The sequence below is a fragment of the Megascapheus bottae genome, chromosome 29 (assembly GCF_031878675.1).
Source record: "Megascapheus bottae isolate mThoBot1 chromosome 29, mThoBot2.hap1, whole genome shotgun sequence".
Taxonomy (NCBI): Eukaryota; Metazoa; Chordata; class Mammalia; order Rodentia; family Geomyidae; genus Megascapheus; species Megascapheus bottae.
Window position 1 is genome coordinate 16,079,102 of NC_143537.1, and position 18,889 is coordinate 16,097,990.

At 41.2% G+C, this 18,889-nt stretch overlaps 1 protein-coding gene across 1 annotated transcript; it reads right to left on the bottom strand.

Annotated features, from left to right (window-relative positions):
* Nucleotides 1–304: 304 nt before the first annotated feature.
* Ppp2ca (protein phosphatase 2 catalytic subunit alpha) lies at nt 305–18,594 on the bottom strand. Its single transcript, XM_090321209.1, has 7 exons — nt 18,233–18,594; nt 10,969–11,178; nt 6,883–7,056; nt 5,609–5,698; nt 4,428–4,589; nt 3,701–3,819; nt 305–1,834 (listed from the first exon to the last, which is right to left on the bottom strand). The coding sequence occupies exons 1-7, from the start codon at nt 18,332–18,334 to the stop codon at nt 1,762–1,764; spliced, it is 930 nt and encodes a 309-aa protein (XP_090177335.1). The 5' UTR covers nt 18,335–18,594; the 3' UTR covers nt 305–1,761.
* Between the last annotated feature and the right edge of the window lie 295 nt (nt 18,595–18,889).

Sequence of the window (18,889 nt, forward strand, 5' to 3'; positions counted from 1 at the left end):
TTTAAAAAAGGCTTTTTTAAGGTCAGAGACCAAAACTCAAACTCTGTATCTTCCACTTTTACCCACTGCCTAGCACTCTACCAACTAAGACATGCCTCAGCTACTACAAAGGGCTTTTTTTTTTTTTTTAATTTGGACAATTAACTTCATAAGCCACCAGATAAAGTATCAATGAGATCCAGAGAAGAGAGAATAAAGTGGACATTAAAGAAAATTGACTACAACTATGAATACACGCTTCCAAACTGTGTATATGATATTTCATTTGGGCTTAAGAGAAATGTCATTTCTGTTAGTTTCAATCTTAACACAGTACAAAGTAAGGAAACATTTATTTATCATACCCACACAGTAATGGTTAAGCATCCTGAAGTGTACCCAGCTAACTTAAAATGTCAAATATTAATTTCCACAGAACTATCTTAACTTTAAATCCTATTCAGAGGATGAGAGAAATTCACTGGAAGTTGAGCACTTGCACTTCAAGTGCCACTTCTGTCTTGAGACAACACACTAAGCCATGATCCAACAAGTTTTCTATTTGGTTTCATTAATTACCACTTAAAGAACTTAACAGAGACTAGAGCTTTAACAGCATTCTTACTGAGATAAATTTAACTTTAAGATCAAGTCTCAACAAATAATGTACAAATATTTGTTAAGAGCTTACCAATCTGTCAATCATTTTAAAGAATTCATGTAACATACATAGTAATATATTTATAACCAGAAACTACTAAGTAGACACATCATTTGTCAAGCTCTACCTGAAAACATGCCATTTTAAACAGAACCCTAAAAACTTAACTTGCAAGTCATATGGTTTAACATTAAGTCTTACTGAAGCAGCAGAGATTTCCTTTCTTACACACAAGAGCATACCACCAATCTCACAAATCATATTATGCTTTAACACAAATAAATCCTCAAGGTCTTCTGTAGAATGCCAGAGGTCATGTAGTGGCCTTGATCTTTGTTTTTCTTTACCTAGAATTCTACAAATTCTGTATTTATCAATTAGGTTTTTTTTTTTTCAATAAACAGCACCAGTCTTGCGCACTGATACAATTAAAATTTGACTTTCTCAGTTCTTAGTTCACAAGTTTATTATGAAAAACACTGCAGTGCTCTTGTGCAGTAACATCTTACAGGAGGGGGAAAACAGCTGTTCAAAACAACTCACCAGGTTCTGACAGTAACAAAGAACAACATGGGGCTGAGATTTGAGAAGGGAATAAACTTGAGTGCAGACAAATCATACAATTAAATTAAACGGTATCCCTGAAAATAAACAAAACAATTCCAAAACTCACAAGTAAAGGGGGAGGCCTTGGTACTTATTTTTAAAAATGTTCATTAAGCTCCAATGATTGTTTGCTGCTATCCTTATCTACAGTCATGCTGAGTAAAGCTATAGCTAAATGGAAGTTAAACTGTATTCACGAGGTGTTAATGTTTACATCTTATTATCTGCAGTCTCTCAGAGAAAGCAAAAGTAACTACAAATAGCGCTATGCCAGAAACTGGTTTCTTGACCAACAATGTCGCTTCAGCATGCAATGAACTGGTTCATTCTAAAGTGGTCACGGCTGTTGATGACAAGAAGCTTTGTATTTTTATATGGCACATCTTTTGGTCCGTGTGAAAACAAGTTTTTTGAATGTTAACTATTTTCTGACACTTTGGAGTTACTGTTGCTCTTCCCATTTCCATTAGGTCAATATATGGTTCATGGCAATACTGTACAAGTTTAATATTTCATTACAGGAAGTAGTCTGGAGTACGACGAGTCACATGTGGCTCGCCTCTACGAGGTGCTGGATCAAACTGCAAGCTGAAAAAGAAGAAAAGATTCACCATTTCCATTCCAAATCATGTTCCTATCAATCACAAAAACAAGCAAAACCTGAATTCAGTCTTTTGAATTTCCAACCTCACACACCTTTCCAAGTTAATAAAAAAAAATTTTTTAAACTAGTATCATAGGAACTTCAGCCAAAAAAACTATGCTTTTCAACAATGGAGTCCTTCTTAAGTCACAGAACCTGGAATGAGGGTTCTTCTAAGCAAAGTTTAAAGTCTGACCATGGTACACGGGTGTAACTGCAAGCTTCCACATGGAAATATGTAGGAAGACTGTGGTCTCTTAACTGAAAAACACTGAATAAAGGGTTGGGATGTGGCTCAATTGGTCTAATACTTGTCTTATAAATGCAAGGACCTAAGTTCAAAACCTCAGTACCACCAAAAAATAAAGAAAAGGCCATGTATTTGTGGTCCATACTTCACAGTCTATTATTATTTACATGGAAACCAAATATGGAAAGGATTTCAATTTCAGGTCAGCTCTGGGGGGAGAGGGGAGAATCATGGGACTCCCTCAACTCACCCAATAGCTAGACAGAGTAACGAGTACTTGTTACTCAAGTTACTTAGGAGGCTTAGATCAGAAGGACTGTGGTTCCAGATCAGCTCAGACAAAAAAATGTTCACAAGACTTCCATTTCCAACAGGAAGAAGCAAGCATGGGGATTTGTACCTATTATCCAATAGCTACAGTGGAAAGCGTAAAACGGCAGTCCAGGCACAGGCCTAGACCCAGGCAAAAACTGAAGACTCAAGCTGGGTATTGTGGCTCACACATGTAATCCTTGCTACTAAGGAGGCTGAGATCTAAGGATTCCCATTCAAAGCCAGCTGTGAGATTCTTTATCTCCAATAAATTACTCAGAAAAAGCCAGAAGTGGTACTGTGGCTCAAGTGATAGTGCTAGCCTTGAGAAAAAGAATCTAAGGGACAGTGCCCAGGTCTGAGTTCAGGCCCCAGGATCAGCAAAAACAACAAATGGCTGCTCAAGAAGTATTGTGCCTGCCTACCAAGCACAAAGCTGAGTTCAAACCCCATAACTACCAAAAAGAAAATATACATATGGAACAATTACATATATACACATACACATATAACACTCTGCATGTATGTATTGTTAACGACATAATAGAAAACCTGCAGGGTACAATGGTTTACATCTATAATCTTAGCTACTTGGGAAACTAGGATTGGAAGAATCATAGTTCAAGGCCAGTTCTCAAGTAACTAGGCACAATTGTGGTCCAGGTACATGTCAGGGAAAAAAATGGGGTTGGGGAAATGAGAGAAGGCCTATTTCAAAAAAAACCAGTGCTTTTGGCTGGAAGAATTCATTGATGAAGCTCTTACCTGGCAAATACCAGCTCCCTAAGATCAAACTTTGGTATCACGTGTACCCCCCCCCCCAAATCCATACCTAATAAACTTTAGAGTCTAGAAGATTATATTATTTATTTATTTATTTATTTATTTATTTATTGCCAGTCCTGGGGATTGAACTCAGGGCCTGTGCACTCTCCCTAAATTTCTTTTGCTCAAGGGTACCACTCTACCACTACTTGAGCCACAGTGCCTCTTCTGGCTTTTTCTGTTTACGTGGCACTGAGAAATTGAACCCAGGGCTTCATGCATGCCTGGCAAGCACTCTACTAAGCTACATTCCCAGCCCCAAGTTAATTTTTTATCCATGTGTTTGTTTCAACAGCATAGGGACAGTTCAACAGAAATGTAATAAAAATTAAGAATCTGATTTAACAGGAGCTTGTAAACAAGCAGCTCCATCAGAACGGAATGCACAAAGGTGGCAACTAAATGCTGAAGTGTGAATACTTACAAAGAATATTTTAGAGTGTCATCAAGCTCCATGATTGCAGCTTGGTTACCACAACGATAACAATAGTTAGGAGCACTGAAAATCGTTACTACATTCCGGTCATGGCACCAGTTATACCCCTACAAAGAAAAGAAGTAAAAACTTACTCCTCCTTTTACATAAGTAAATGTTAGTTCACTCAAGAAAGACAGTAATAACTATACAACTTCCCAAGCAAGTCTTTCTGCCTTTTGAACAACATTAAAATACACATACATTTACTTTCTCCCAACTACAAAATTAAGGAGGTTTTTGGTCCGAAACTAGAACTTGGGACTTAGTACCTAATGCTTTCACTCACTGGCTAGCACTCTACTACCACGTGAGCCATGCACCCAATCCCCGAGTTGTTTTTAAAACTACAACAACTTTAGCCACATGTGGTGGTACAATCAATTTAGCTACAAAGAGGTTTCTAAGTAGGAGATTACGTTTCACAACAAGACCCCTTATGAGAGAAGAGAAAAAAGAAACCTGCCTACCAGTACCAATTACCAAAGAAGTCAGGGCTTCTTATAAAGTTGATCTCCTGTAAATGTTAATGTTTCAGTTTATCATTGGAATGACTTTAAACACGTAGACCAGTTTTCTGACCATTCCTTGTACAAGCAAATGCTCACTGCTATACTCTGAATGGCAGTTATAAAAAAGCAAATCATGTTTCAAAGATTCAAAGAACAGAACATACCTCCATCACCAACTGATGAGCTCTAGACACCAATGTGAGGCCATTGGCATGATTAAATGTCTCAGAAATATCCTGCCCAAACGTGTAACCAGCTCCTCGAGGAGATATACCCCAACCACCACGATCATCTGGATCTGACCACAGCAAGTCACACATTGGACCCTAAAAAAAAAAAAAAAAAAAAACAAAAAACCAAGCACAAATTATAAACTACCCTTTGCAAAAATGGCAAATTCATTATTTGAGTAATTTATCACTATCAGTTTCCTACTAAGTCACTTTTAGAGTAGTGTTTGCTGAGAAAGAGCAGATTTTGTATGAAATGTCTCACTGAAGGGTAATATTTCCCAAGTCTTTATGTGACAAAGCTGACATCATTACTAAGTCCCCTAGCAACATGGACTCACATGTCCACAGTATGCAAATTTCAACCATAGGCAATATGGGCTGATGGCTAAGAGAATTTCTTAAGATGGAAAATATATGTTTTAGGCCGGGAGTTTAGCCTAGTGGTTAAAGTGCTTGCCTAGCATGCACAAAAACCCAGGTTCGATTCCTCGGTACCACATACATAGAAAAAATAGCCGGAAGTGGTGCTGAGGCTCAAGTGGTAGAGCTCTAGCCTTGAGAAAGTCCAAGGACAGTGCTCAGGCCCTGAGCTCAGCCCAGGACTGGCAAAAAAAAAAAAAAAAAGAAAATGTATATTTTATTAAGTTCAATCCCAAAGCTGTTTCAGTACTGGAATTTTATTTATCTACTATTATTTATTATTATTTTTTTGTGGGTCATGGGGCTCGAACTCTGGGTCTGGGTGCTGTCTTTGAGCTCTTCAGCTCAAGGTTACTGCCCTACCTTGAGCCACAGCCCCAATTCCCATTTTCTAGAGGTTAACTGAAGATAAGAGTCTCAGGTCCTTTTGTGCCTGGACTGGCTTTGAACCTTGATCCTCATATCTCAGCCTCCTGAGTAGCTAGGATTACAGGCATGAGCCACCATGCCCGGAGATAATGGAAAGTTTCTAAGGCTTCTTCTGAACAGCGAGGTTACCAAAGTTCACAGACTTTTCAGGGTTATTTCAAGAATTAAAAAAGTACATAGAATTACATACACAGACACACACACAAATTTCTGCCCTCAGGAAACTTTCTGAAAACTAATTTATGACCAAATAAAAATCATACCTCATGGGGAACTTCCTGTAGGCGATCAAGTGCTCTGATGTGATCCAGTGTATCTATGGATGGTGAGAGACCACCATGTAGACAGAAGATCTGAAAAGATTGGTTTAAAATGTCAGGTTCATTGAAGAAACTACCCTTCTTTCTTTGATACACCGTGGCTTTGGCACCCAAATTGTATCAACTCCAAGCAAATATTGATCTAATTTATCCATAACCCCTGCCAGAGACTACCTTCCTACTCAGGATTTTCTTGCAAAGCTCTTCTATAGACAACTCTCTACACACAGACTCATTGAGAAACAGCCAGAGGCTTTCCCATGCCATATACATCAGTACCCAATACAAAACAAGAGTAACAAAAAAGTTCAAATAAATGCCAACAAGCCAGGAAAGGTGATGGGACCCCTTTAATGCTGGCTACGCCTAAGGCAAAAGCAGAAGTACAACTGTGTGAAGCCAACAATGGGCAAAGTTATTAGCAAGAGCCACCTCAAAAACAAAACAAAGGTGAGGTGCTGGTGTCTCACACCTGTAATTCTAGCTAATATCTTACATCACAGTCTGAACCTAGCTCAGATGGTCAAACCCAATTAACCAACACACACACAAAAAAGCAAGAAGTGGAGGTGTGGTTCAAGGTTCAAGTAGTAGTGTCAGCCATGACCAAAACAGCTAAACGAGAGCACAAAGCCCTGAGTTCAAGCCCAGTACCCACTACCAAAAATGGGAGGGGGCCCTAGTGGTTCTAATACAAGAGAGTTAAAAAGCTATTTACTACGATATGTAAACGAAATGTATTCATGGGCTGGGAGTTTGGCCTAGTGGTAGAGTGCTTGCCTAGCATGCATGAAGACCAGGGTTCGATTCCTTGGTACCACATACTTAGAAAAAGGCAGAAATGGTGCTGAGGTTCAAGTGGTAAAGTTCTAGCCTTGAGAAAAATCCAAGACAGTCATCAGGCCCTGAGCTCAAGCCCAGGACTGGCAAAAAAAAAAAGAAATGTATTCATTAACTGACTTATGTAACTCCTTTTAATAATAACAATTAAATTCTATTTTTAAAAAGATGCCATTTACTGGTGGCATAACTAATATGCTTTCCTAGCAAATAGAAGGCTTTGGGTTCAATCTTCACTAAGGCAAAATAAGTATAAATAAACAATGAACAGACAAATGCTGACACTATAGGGGGGAAAAAAGATCCCTAAAAGGATGTGAAGATGGAAAAAAATTATATTTCTAAAGATAATCTGCAATATTTAAAGATGCACAAACCTGCCCATCCACCAAGGCAGTGAGAGGAAGATAGTCAAAAAGATCTGTAAAATATTTCCAAACATTTGCATTTCCATATTTCCTTAAGCACTCATCATAGAAACCATAAACTTGTGTGATCTGTCTGCTCTCATGATTCCCTCGAAGAATGGTGATGCGTTCACGGTAACGAACCTAAAACAAATAATAAGTTTTCAGTATCATTTCCTCACATTACAAATGAAATGAAATCACAGATTAAAAAAAAAAATGTTAACTGGGGCTGAGAGTTTGGCCTAGTGGTAGAGTTCTTGCCTAGCAAGCACGAAGTTCCAGGTTTGATTCCTTGGTACCACAGACACAGAAAAAGCCAGAAATGGTGCTGTGGCTCGAGCGGTAGAGCTCCAGCCTCGAGAAAGCCCAAGGACAGTGCTCAGGCCCTGCGTTTAAGCAAGGACTGGCCAAAAAAAAAAATTACTATAAATGTGATATACCATTTTGTAAGTCAGGTAATAAGTTTTGTGTTTTGTTTTTTTTGCCAGTTCTGGGCTTGAGCTCAGGGCGTGAGCACTGTCCTTGGACTTTCTCAAGGCTGGATCTCTACCACTTGAGCCCCAGCACCACTTCTGGCTTTTTTTTCTATGTATGTGGTACCGAGGAATCCAACCCGGGTCTTCGCGCATGCTAGGCAAGCACTCTACCACTAGGCCAAACTCCCGGCCCCAGGTAATAAGGTTTTTATGTTTTGTTTTGCCAGTCCTGGGCTTGAGCTCAGGTCCTAAGCATTGTCCTTGGGCTTTCTCAAGGTTAGAGCTCTGCCACTTGCAGATTTAAACATTTTCAGTATTCATTAGGTAACCCTCAATAAAAAATATCAAACTTATGCTACCACCAACTTTAAACCAAGAATTATGAGGATTTATAGCCTCATAATAAACATAATTAGGATCAAGACTTTTTTTTTTTTTTGCCAGTCCTGGGGCTTGAACTCAGGGCCTGAGCACTGTCCTTGGGCTTTCCTCAAGGCTAGTCCTCTACCACTTGAGCCGCAACACCACTTCTAGCTTTTTTCAGTGTATACGGTACCGAGGAATCAAACCCAGAGCGTTGTGCATGCCAGACAAGCACTCTACCATTAGGCCAAACTCCGGGCCAGGATCAAGATTTTAATGAATTTAAAATTACATAACAATCCTCACAACTCAATTTTAGAACCTTCCATTATCTCAAAAAGATCCCTCTGCTAGGTGCTAGTGGCTCACCCCTGTAATCCTAGCCTGAGTACATACAGGCTTAGACCTTAGTGCTCCTACTAGTATTCTACATACAGTTCTACTTCTGGCTTTCTGGTGCTTGAGATAAAGAGCTTCTCAGACTTTCTTGCTCTAGCTGGCTTAAAACAGGAACCCTCAATTCTTAGCTTCCCAAGTAGCTAGGAATATAGGCATGAATCATCAGAAGCAGCTGCATTTCTACCACTTAAAATATCTGTCTTAGGCACAGTGCCTCATACCTGTAATCCTAGCTACTCAGGAGGTTGAGATATGAAGATCAAGGTTTAAGGCCAGCCAGGGAAGTAAAGACTGTGCATATAACTCAAGATCATAAATTTTTTATTTGTTGTGGGTCATGGAATTTAAACTCTGGGCCTGGGCACTGTCCTGAGCTAGCTCTTCAGTTCAAGGTTACCATTCCACCACTTGAGCCTCAATGCCACTTCTGGTTTTCTGGTGATTAATTGGAGGCAAGAGTCTTAAGGACTTTAGTGCCTGCATTGGCTTTGAGCCTCAATCCTCAGATCTAAGCCTCCAGAGAAACATGGATTAGAGATGTGAGCCACTGGCACCTAGCCACAAATAATTTCTTTTAGAAGTTACTGCTTTCGCTGCCCGATCCACTCTGTTCACACACCATTTGTGACGGAGCCATCATTCCCCTACAACATTCATATGTTAAGGAAGTAAGAGAGAAGTATTTTTTCGCATGGTTCTGGAAGCAGAAGCCAAAGGTCAAAGTACTAGCAGTTTAGTGTCTCCTGAAGGCTTCTCTCACCCTCCCATCTTCTTTTCTGTCTGTGCCTTCACCTGTTCTCTTAGGGATGCTACTCATATTGGATCAAAGCCTTCCAAAAACCATCATGTCGCCTTTTTTTTGTGGCCAGTCCTGGGGCTTGAACTCAGAGCCGGAGTACTGACTGTCCTTGGGCTTTCCTAAAAGCTAGAGTTTTACCACTTGAGCCACAGCACCACTTCTGTTTTTTTTTTCTATGTATATGGTACTGAGGAATTGAACCTGGGTCTGGGTGCATGCTAGGCAAGCACTCTACAACTAGGACAAACTCCCAGTCCTTCATTTTTTTTTTTTTTTGGGGGGGGACAGTTGTGAGGCTTGAACTCAGGTACTGGTGTTGTCTCTGAGCCTCTTTGTGCTCAAAGCTAGTGCTCTACCACTTGAATCACAGCATCACTTCCTGCTTTGGGGTAGTTAATTGGATATAAGAGTTTCCCAAGGAGTTGTTTCCCTGGGCTGGCTTCAAACTGTGATCCTCAGATCTGTAGGGGATTTTAGGCGTGAGCAGTCTCTAGTGCCCAGCTTCAAATACGATCACTTTCTGAGGTACCAGGAATTAGCATGAGAACTATGAGGAATCACACTCTCCTGCATGGAGTACTCAGGGCCTGGGTACTGTCCCTGAACTTTTTTGCCTCAGGCTAGCACACTACCACTAGAGCCACAGCGCCACTTCGAGCTTTTACTGTTTATGTGGTACTGAGGAACTGAACCCAGGGCTTCATAGATGCTAAACAAGCACTCTATCACTAAGCCACCTTCCCAGTCCCTGCATGAATTTTTAATGCAACACATCCATTTCTCTCTGTGCACTAGGACTGACCCTATGATTAACATAAGCTTCTTTCAAATTATGTACAGTCACTATAGAAACCTTCTACCATTTAACTCTAAATCAGATGGTGGAAGCTTTACAAAATTTTTATTTTATAAACATAGAAAATGACTTCTACAACGTTTACAGCATTTTACAAAACTTAGCTATGAATCTCCTAAAATTCAGTTCTCTCAAAACCATGTCTCATTGCCTCTAATAGTAGAAAAGTATATGATTAGCAGCAACCTTATTCTATAATAAGGCAGTCTATGAAAGGTGGGGGGAAAATGCTCCTGAAAGGTAAAGTAAAAATTTTCATAAGCAAAAGGAAAAAACATTTGATCCTAAGAACTTTCTTTTTTAAAGAGGGGATTTTTTTTAATTAAAGAATTTATTAACATTGACTTTTATATCATATTTCAAATGACATGTTTAACAAACAGGTATTCAAGAAGGGAATCTATATACAATCACTGGCACTTAGATTTTAGAACATAATCAAAATTAGGCTGAGGGTTTGTATGTAATCCTAAGAACTTTGTTGTTTACAACTCGTCTACCTATATACTTGACAAAGCTGTAATTGCTTTACACAAAATTCTGCAGGTTGCTTCCTTCAATTACCTTATTTGTCCTTCTTTTAGTTGACTTTTCTTTTTTCTTTTAGAGTAGGGTCTTACTATGTAGCTCAGGTTGACCCCGAACACTATCTTTCTGCCAGGGCTTCCTTCTTAGTATTAGGATTACAGGTGTCTATCATTACACTATTTATCCCCATGACCTCCCCCCCCAAAAAAATTCTAGCAGCTGTTGTGGTGGCGCATGCCTATAATCCTAGCTACTCAGGAGGCTGAGATCTGAGGACCTAGGTTTAAAGTGAATCCCAGGCAAAGACTTGCCTCTGGGACTCTATAATTAGCCACTAGAAAACAGGAAGTGGTGCTGCAGCTCAAGGGATAGGGTGGTAGCATTGAGCTGAAGAACTCAGGGATAGTACCCACACACGGAGTTCAAGTTCCACCACTGACCCCCCACTTCCCCCCAAAAATTCTAAACCATCCCCTCCCCAATAAAGAGGACCACAATCGTTAAGCCTTAAGCTTGAGTTCCTAAGACACAGAATTTAACATTTGTATGAAGAAAATCACCCGTCACCAGAGTGAGAAAAAACATTCAACAGAAGTCTTACACCATTCAAAAAGGCATAAAATTGAAATTACCTTAAGAGCTACAAGCAGTGTGACTGTTTCAACGGAATAATATCCTCTGTCAACATAATCTCCCATAAACAAGTAATTTGTATCTGGTGATTTTCCACCAATTCTAAACAGTTCCATGAGATCGTGAAATTGCCCGTGCACATCTCCACAGACAGTGACTGGACATCGAACCTCTTGTACATTGGATTCTTTTGTCAGGATTTCTTTAGCCTACAGATGGGAGAAAACAAATACATACATATAATACATGTATTTGGTATTAAAAATAGCATTAGCGAAGATGTATTTACTTACAATGTACATTAAAGGGCATATCTGGATATACTTATTATACTTACACCTGGTATAATTATAGACACTTATGATCTTATTAAAACAACATATGGCTAGTTTCTTTCCACTGGTTTTTTGATCCTGTAATACCAAGAAAAACTGTCTCAAGGTACAAAGTCTCATTTCTATCACCAATATTAAGAACCTATAAAGCAGATCAAATTGCCATCTAATTAAAATACCAAGGAGCTCATTATCATCCACATAGGAACAAAGAAAACACAGTAGATAGAGATGTACAGATACCTACTTTCCTCATCCTCAGAGTTCTAACTACTCATTCCAGGTTTCCAAGGCACTCAGGTTTCTTGTTCCTGTCTCTCTCTCTCTTTTTTTTTTTTTTAAAAAAAAAAAACATTAAATTTTGTCTGCTATTCTGGTGCATTTTTATATTCATTATCAAAATACAAGCGTCTCTTACAATTGGATTATCTATGTACATGCTTCTTATGTAATATGCATTCTCTCACATAATCACAAGTTCAAACACTAGGTTAAGGGTTTTAGAAACCAAACTCAAGTCATACATTCAGTCAATAAACATCTACGGATCATTTATTATATGCTAGAAAAAATGTATACCCAGAGATGATTTTTATTACCTGAACAACTATATACATGCCCAGACTATGGAAACCTCTGGACATACACAGATCATTCTCACAGCTACACAGTAGAAATGCCACCAAAAACCAAGCAACAAGATACAGACTATGAGCTGGATGTGATGGCTCACACCTGTAATCCTAGCTACTCAGGAGGATGAGATCTGAGGATCTTGGTTCAAAGCCAGCCCGGGCACTGAAGACCAATCTCCAATTTAACCAACAAAAAACCAGAAGTGGTGCTGTGGCTCCAATGGCATGGTGATAGCCTTGAGCTGAAGACCTCAGAGACAGCATCCAGGCCCAGAGTTCAAGACCCACTACTGACCAGACCAAAACAAAATAAAATCTATGTTAAGCATCATAAAGGAAAGGAATATTATCAGAGAGAAATACTACTAATGAGCCAGCGCTCATTGCTACTTTTTTTTCTTTCTCTTAGGGACAGTTGGGACGTAACCTAATCTCTTATGTGCTAAGCAAGCACCCTACCACTGAGCTACATACACTCCCAGCCCCTACTAATACAGTGTGACAAACAAGGATCACAAGTTTAAATCAAAGATATACAACTACAGCTGTGTATTAAAACTCTCAATATTCCTGTTCCTCCAATTAATATAACTGATATTATGCCCCCCCCCCCCCAGTGCTTTCCTAGGTACATTCAAATTAAATAAAATAGAACTTGAACTCAAGAGTCAGGGCACTGTTCCTATTGCTCAAGGCCAGTGCTCTACCACTTCAAGCCAAAGTGTCACATCCAGTTATCTAGTGGTTACATGTAGACAACAGTCTCAAGGACTTTCCTGCCTGGGTCGGCTTTGAACCGCTATCCTCAGATCGTGACTTCCTGAGTAGTTGGGATTACAGGGGTGAGCAACCAGCACTCAGAAAATGATAACTTTAGTTTACATTGTTTTCCATTCTCCAGACATTTGGGTTCTATTCCTCCATACCACATACACAGAAAAAGCTGGAAGGGGCACTGAGGCTCAAGTGAAAGAGGGCTAGCCTTGAGCAAAAAATGTCCAAGGATAGTGCCCAGGCCCACCCTCAGTTCAAGCCCCAGGACTGGCCAAAATAAATAAACAAATCACTCCAAAACTTTTAAGTTTAGGAAAAATTTACACATTTCAAAAAAGCATTTCTTAGTAAATACATGTAACTATTGTTAAATTCTATCTTATTATGAACATTTTTCTCTTGAAGATAAGTTAAATCTAAAAAGCAGACATCATCAGCTAAGCACCATGCCTGTAATCCTAGCTACTTCAGGAAGCTGAGATCTTGAGATCTGAAGACTGCAGTTGGAAACCAACCCTAGTAAGAAAGTCCATACATTTTTTGTGTGTGGGGGGGAGGGAAGGGTGCCAGTCCTGGGGCCGGAACTCAGGGCCTGGGAACTGTCCCTGAGTTTCCTTGTGCTCAAGGCTACCACTCTACCACTTCAGTCCATAGTACCACTTCCATTTTTTTTCTAAGTGGTTTACTGGAGATGAGAGTCTCACAGACTTTTCAGGTCCAGGCTGGCTTTGAACTGTGATCCTTAGATCTCAGCCTCCTGAATAGCTGAAGAGTACGAGTTAGTCACTGTTACCCAGCCAATCCATGATAGATACAGATAGATAAAATTTAATGCTTTGGTGGATGTTTTCTTAATATTCTAAAAGAATTTAATAGGATTTCAATTCATTTTCACAACTGGACAAAAGTGTGTATAAATCTAGATTTGATAAGGTAGTAGTATCTTACAAGCTCTGGAAACACTTTACACTTATCTTTCATCATAACAAAATTTTATAAAAACAAAATTGTATTCAAAGGAACTATGGGATTTACTTTTGCCTCTAACCAAAATAAATACGCATTCAATAAAAAAAAAAGCCTTGTGCAACAGAATTCACCTTATTTTTTACATATATGTCTGTGAATTAGTCACTCATAACCATTCCCATACAGGAAAAAAAGTTACTATAAATGACTGATAACTGTTGTATAATTTCCAACTCTTCATAGAAAGGTCACTTTGAGATATAGCTAATTGTGTAATCCAATAGAATATATGATAGTATATTTAATAATGTAATTGGATAAATATTCTCACCATGATAACTACCAGAAACAAAATTCACTCACTCTAGGTTTATTTCCTCCCCACCATGTGGATAACAAGCCCTAATGAGTCCTTAAGGCTCCATTCTGAAGCACTTTTTAAGGCTCTTATTAAGTCAATGACACTGAACACAAACAGACCATTGCTATTACTGCTTTTTTACAGAAAAAGAAAAGCTATTTGGTCACCAATTGCACAAGTATTCTAGAATAGCTTCCATCAAGAGTTAACTACAAGGGCCAGGTGCTGTGGCTCATGCCTGTAATCCTACGTACTCAGGAGGCTAAGATCCGAGTATGGAGATTAAAAGCCAGCCCAGGCAGGAAAATCTTTGAGACTCTTATAGCCAATTAACCACTAGAAGATCAGAAGTGGCACTGTGGCTCAAGGAGTAGGACAGCCTTGAGCTGAAGAGCACAGGAACAGCGTGCAGGCCCAGAGTTCAAGCACCACAACAAAGAGGATTGAGAGTCCTAGAACAGTCTGTGCTCCACAGTGAAATGCTGGGCTCATGAAACAAAACAGCACAAAGAATTAACTACATTGGCCAACCTAGTTAATTTGGCACTACTATTGTGATAAAAACGAAAAAAAAAAAAAAAAAAAAAAAAGCCCAACCCAAAGTAACAATTCCTGTATAGACAAAACTAACAAATATATGTATATAACATATAGTATCACTGATAGTTCATACATAATCTTTGTGAACTGAACTTCTCATTCTCATGCCTTGTAGTCATGTAAAATGAGCTATAGCGCTTGTTTTGCAGGGCCAGTCTATCACAAGGGTAAAATTACCTGGGCACTATCCCTGAGCTCTTTTGCTCAAGGCTACCTACCACCTTACCCCAGAGCCACAGGATCAATTCTGATTTTCTAGAGGTAAATTGTAGAGATGAGCATCAAGTCCTGGGCCGGGAGTTTGGCCTAGTGGTTAAAGTACTTGCCTAGCATGCACGAAGACCCGGGTTTGATTCCTTGGTACCACATATATAGAAAAAGCCGGAAGTGGTGCTGAGGCTTAAGTGGTAGAGCTCTAGCCTTGAGAAAGTCCAAGGACAGTGCTCAGGCCTTGAGCCCAAGCCCAGGACCAGCAAAAAAAAAAAAAAAAAGAGTATCAAGTCCTTTTGTGCCCGGGCTGGCTTTCTGGGCACTAAAGTCTGTCCCATCTCCAATTAACCCCTAGAAAACCAGAAGTGGTGCTGTGGCTCAAGGGTAGAGTGGTAGCTTTGAGCTGAAAAGCTCAAGGACAATGACCAGGCTCAGAGTTCAATCTCCACAACTATCTTATATATCCAACATCTTCTTTGTAGCTCTAACTTCAAGTATTATTTCATTTTTTGGCTCAGAACTAAAATTTAGACAGAGTGAGAAAGAAGCAGAGACCTAAAGTTCAACTTCACTACATCTTAGTTTTATAAAAAAGCTGACAACAATGCAATCTGGCTCCAGTAAGATTCAGCCCCCATGTGTCTAACACTATCGTTTGGTCCATCTCCACTTGTGCTTATTACCACACTATGCTAGTCTTTCCAACTAGATTCAAAACTCCTAAGAACACATGTAATTATTCATCATTGCCTTTTCATTTCCTTGGTAAGAGTAGGCAACCATAGACGATCAACACATGTCTGGCATCTAAGTACAAACTACTCTACTTGTTGAAATTATTTACCTCAGAGCACCAGATATCTAGCCTAGGTTGACCTGGAACTCATGACGGATCCCTCTGGCTCAACCTTCTTAGTGCTGAGATTTTAGGTGTGTACCACCAAGCATGGCTTCAGGTGTTTAACAGTCAGGTTTTTTATTTTTAGTTTATAGTCAAAGACCAAGTGGCTACACCAAAGCTAGTCACAATTACTCACTCAGGAGCAGAAAAAGGACTAATGATCAAGTCTAACTAGTAGTTCAGGTGATAGTCTTTCAATCATACAATCTTTTTTTTTCAGTGTTTATATTTACATTTAACTAGTTATGTTTACAAATAACTAAACGATTTAGGTAACTACTCCAAAAATTTCATGTAAACACTGGTAATTGGCCATCTGATAGTACCCAGAAACTGAGATCTGGCAGCATACATTGAGAAACTTGTGGGGCTAGGAGTTTGGCCTAATGGTAGAATGCTTGCCTAGCATGCAACACGACCAGAGTTCAATTCCTCATTAACACATACATAGAAAAAAGCCAGAAGCGGCGCTGTGGCTCAAGTGGTAGAGCTCTAGTCTTGAGAAAGTCCAAGGACAGTGCTCAGGCCCTGAGCCCAAGCCCAGGACTGGCAAAAAAAAAAAAAAAAAAAAGAAGGAAGAGGAAGGAAGAAAAAAAGAAAAGAAACCTGGGTGTGTGTGTTCCCTTCCCATTCCCTGGCTTGGGCTCAGCCTTGCACTAGTCTCTAATCTAATCTTTTTTGCTCAGGGATAGGGTTTCATCACTTGAGCCACAACTCCAATTCTGGCTCTTCTGCTGGTTAATTGGAGATAAAGAGTTTCACATACTTTCCTGCTTGGGTTGGCTTCAAACTTTGGTCCTCAGATTTTACCTTTTTTGAGTAGCTGGGATTACAGGTGTGATGCTAGCTACAGTAAGTAATTTTAAGGGCCTATTTTATCTCCCCCAACTCACTCTCTTTCTCTTAAAGCAATACTGGGGAGTTGGACAAGAGCTACAGATACAGACACACTGCCTGTCCCTAAAGACCTATTTCTAAACCTTTAACCAGTCCGAGAGGTGAGAATGAGAGATCGAAAATCCAGAGATTCAATACATTGCTACTATTAAAAAATTCAACTTCCTCAAACTAGTAATAGGATTTTATTCAGGCTTGGAATAAAACAATCTAAATCTGCCTTACATTCCAACTGCCCCTAGCAGTTTCTGAAAAACTATTATCTTGAGAACATACATATTAATCTTTTGAACCTAATTATCACATCAAACCACAAGTGCGTGAGCATATTCAAAGAACAAAAACTCAACTCTAACATGAAATACTAATACTCAATCTGCACTAAAATGAAATGCTAGTTAATTGTGCAAAAGATAGCTAAATTGTTCACAAAGATGAACACTTCAGATACCTTAGAAAATTGAATTACAAAGCTTTTAACAATACAACACAGCTGACAGCTAAATAGTGTGCTTCCCCAGCATGTAGGGGAAAATGAAACTGGCCCAGGTTAATATACAGAGTTCAGCGTTTTTAGATGGATCGGAGCAACCCCTTCTCAGTATCTGTGAGACATTAAACAGTCAGCACAACACCTGGGGTACAGAAAGACGCATTATTACACTACCAGCAGACACAAAAACACAATCAAGTCACTTTTCCAACAGAGTGAGGCTACAAAGCTTGACACTCTTCCAGTTTCGTTGCTCATTCTAAAAATAAATGGCAAGATGCCAAGTATGTTAAGCTCAGAGAAGGGTTTCGCACTACCCACTTTTGAGTCAGCACTGTAAATCATAGATTAAACTGACACTTGATTTCCAATCCAAAAGCTCCTTCTTGTAGTATGACTCACCAAATCCTCCATGTCTTCCAACTATGAAAAAATAAAGTTTTACTTAAGTTAATAACTACCACCATGACCTTCGTTAAGAAAAAAAAACAGATTAGGTTAACGATTTCTTGTAACTCAACAGCCTTTACACAGGGTTCCCAAGAAGACGGCCTTTTGAGAACTGACCACCAGACACCTAGGGTGACGAGAAAGCTGGGGTGACCTTTTACCACGGGACCTGAAATTCAGATCCACCAGTCTGCCTGATGAGGGACCCTACGGGGCAGCTCGTGTCTCGAGAATGAGGCCTAAGTGAAATAAACGCCTTTTACCGACACGACCCTCGAGACTCCAGCCTCCCCACCCTACACCCGACCCGTTCCCGAAATCCCTCTCCCAGCCTGGGACCCCCGCGGGGGTCTTCGGCCCTTCATCCGGCCCCGCCCGGCGCCATCCCGGGAGGCTCCGAAGCCCCGGAGTTGGGCGAAAGGCGCCATTTTAGGCGGCGGTGGCGGCAGACAACCAATCCGCGCGCGGAAGGCAGGGGGCGCCGGGTCGTTCGGGGAGCCGCGGCGGGCCGGGCCCGGCGCCGGGTCAGGAAGGCTCGGAGGGACCGGGACGGCTCCGCCATATTGCACCCGCCTCACGGCTTCCTCCCAGGAGGACCCGGCCCACCGCGCCTCCCGCAAGCCCGGGAAGCGGCTCACCTTCTCACAGAGACTCTTGACCTGGGACTCGGACAGCTGCTTGCACTCGTTCAGCTGTTCGATCCACTGGTCCAGCTCCTTGGTGAACACCTTCTCGTCCATGATGCCACACGCCCGAACCGGCTGCCGCTCCGCGCTGCTCCCGCGCCGCCCGCACACGGGCCACACGCACACGCCGCCGCCGCTTCCCGGAGTACTTCTGGGGTTCCTAGCGGCTGCCGGGCGCTGACGCTAACCCCTCGCCGGATCTCTCCGCAATGCTCGGCCGCCGGCCGCTGTGCCTCCTCCTCCTCCTCCGTTCGCCCTAGCCGGACCTCGGCTCTCTGTAATGGCGGCTGCCCGGCGTGGTGACGTCACACGCCGGCGTCAGGGGGGGGGCGGTGTAGAGCAGAGAACGAGGGGAGAAGAAGGGCTGGGACTCGAGATGCGCAACTGCAGAGCCGGCCGCGGTCCTGCGCCCAGCCGGAGCGAGGGGCAGAGAGGGGTGGGTGGGGGGGGGCGGGAAAAAAAAAAAACGCACGTTGGGGGGGGCAAAGCGCAGGCGCAGCGTAGCTGGCTTCACTGGGACCCGAGGCGGAGGGGGGGAGGGGAGCGGACGCCGGGGCTTGCGCTCCTTTGGGGCGTGGTCCCTCCGAGGGCGGGGGAGGGGGGAGGGGC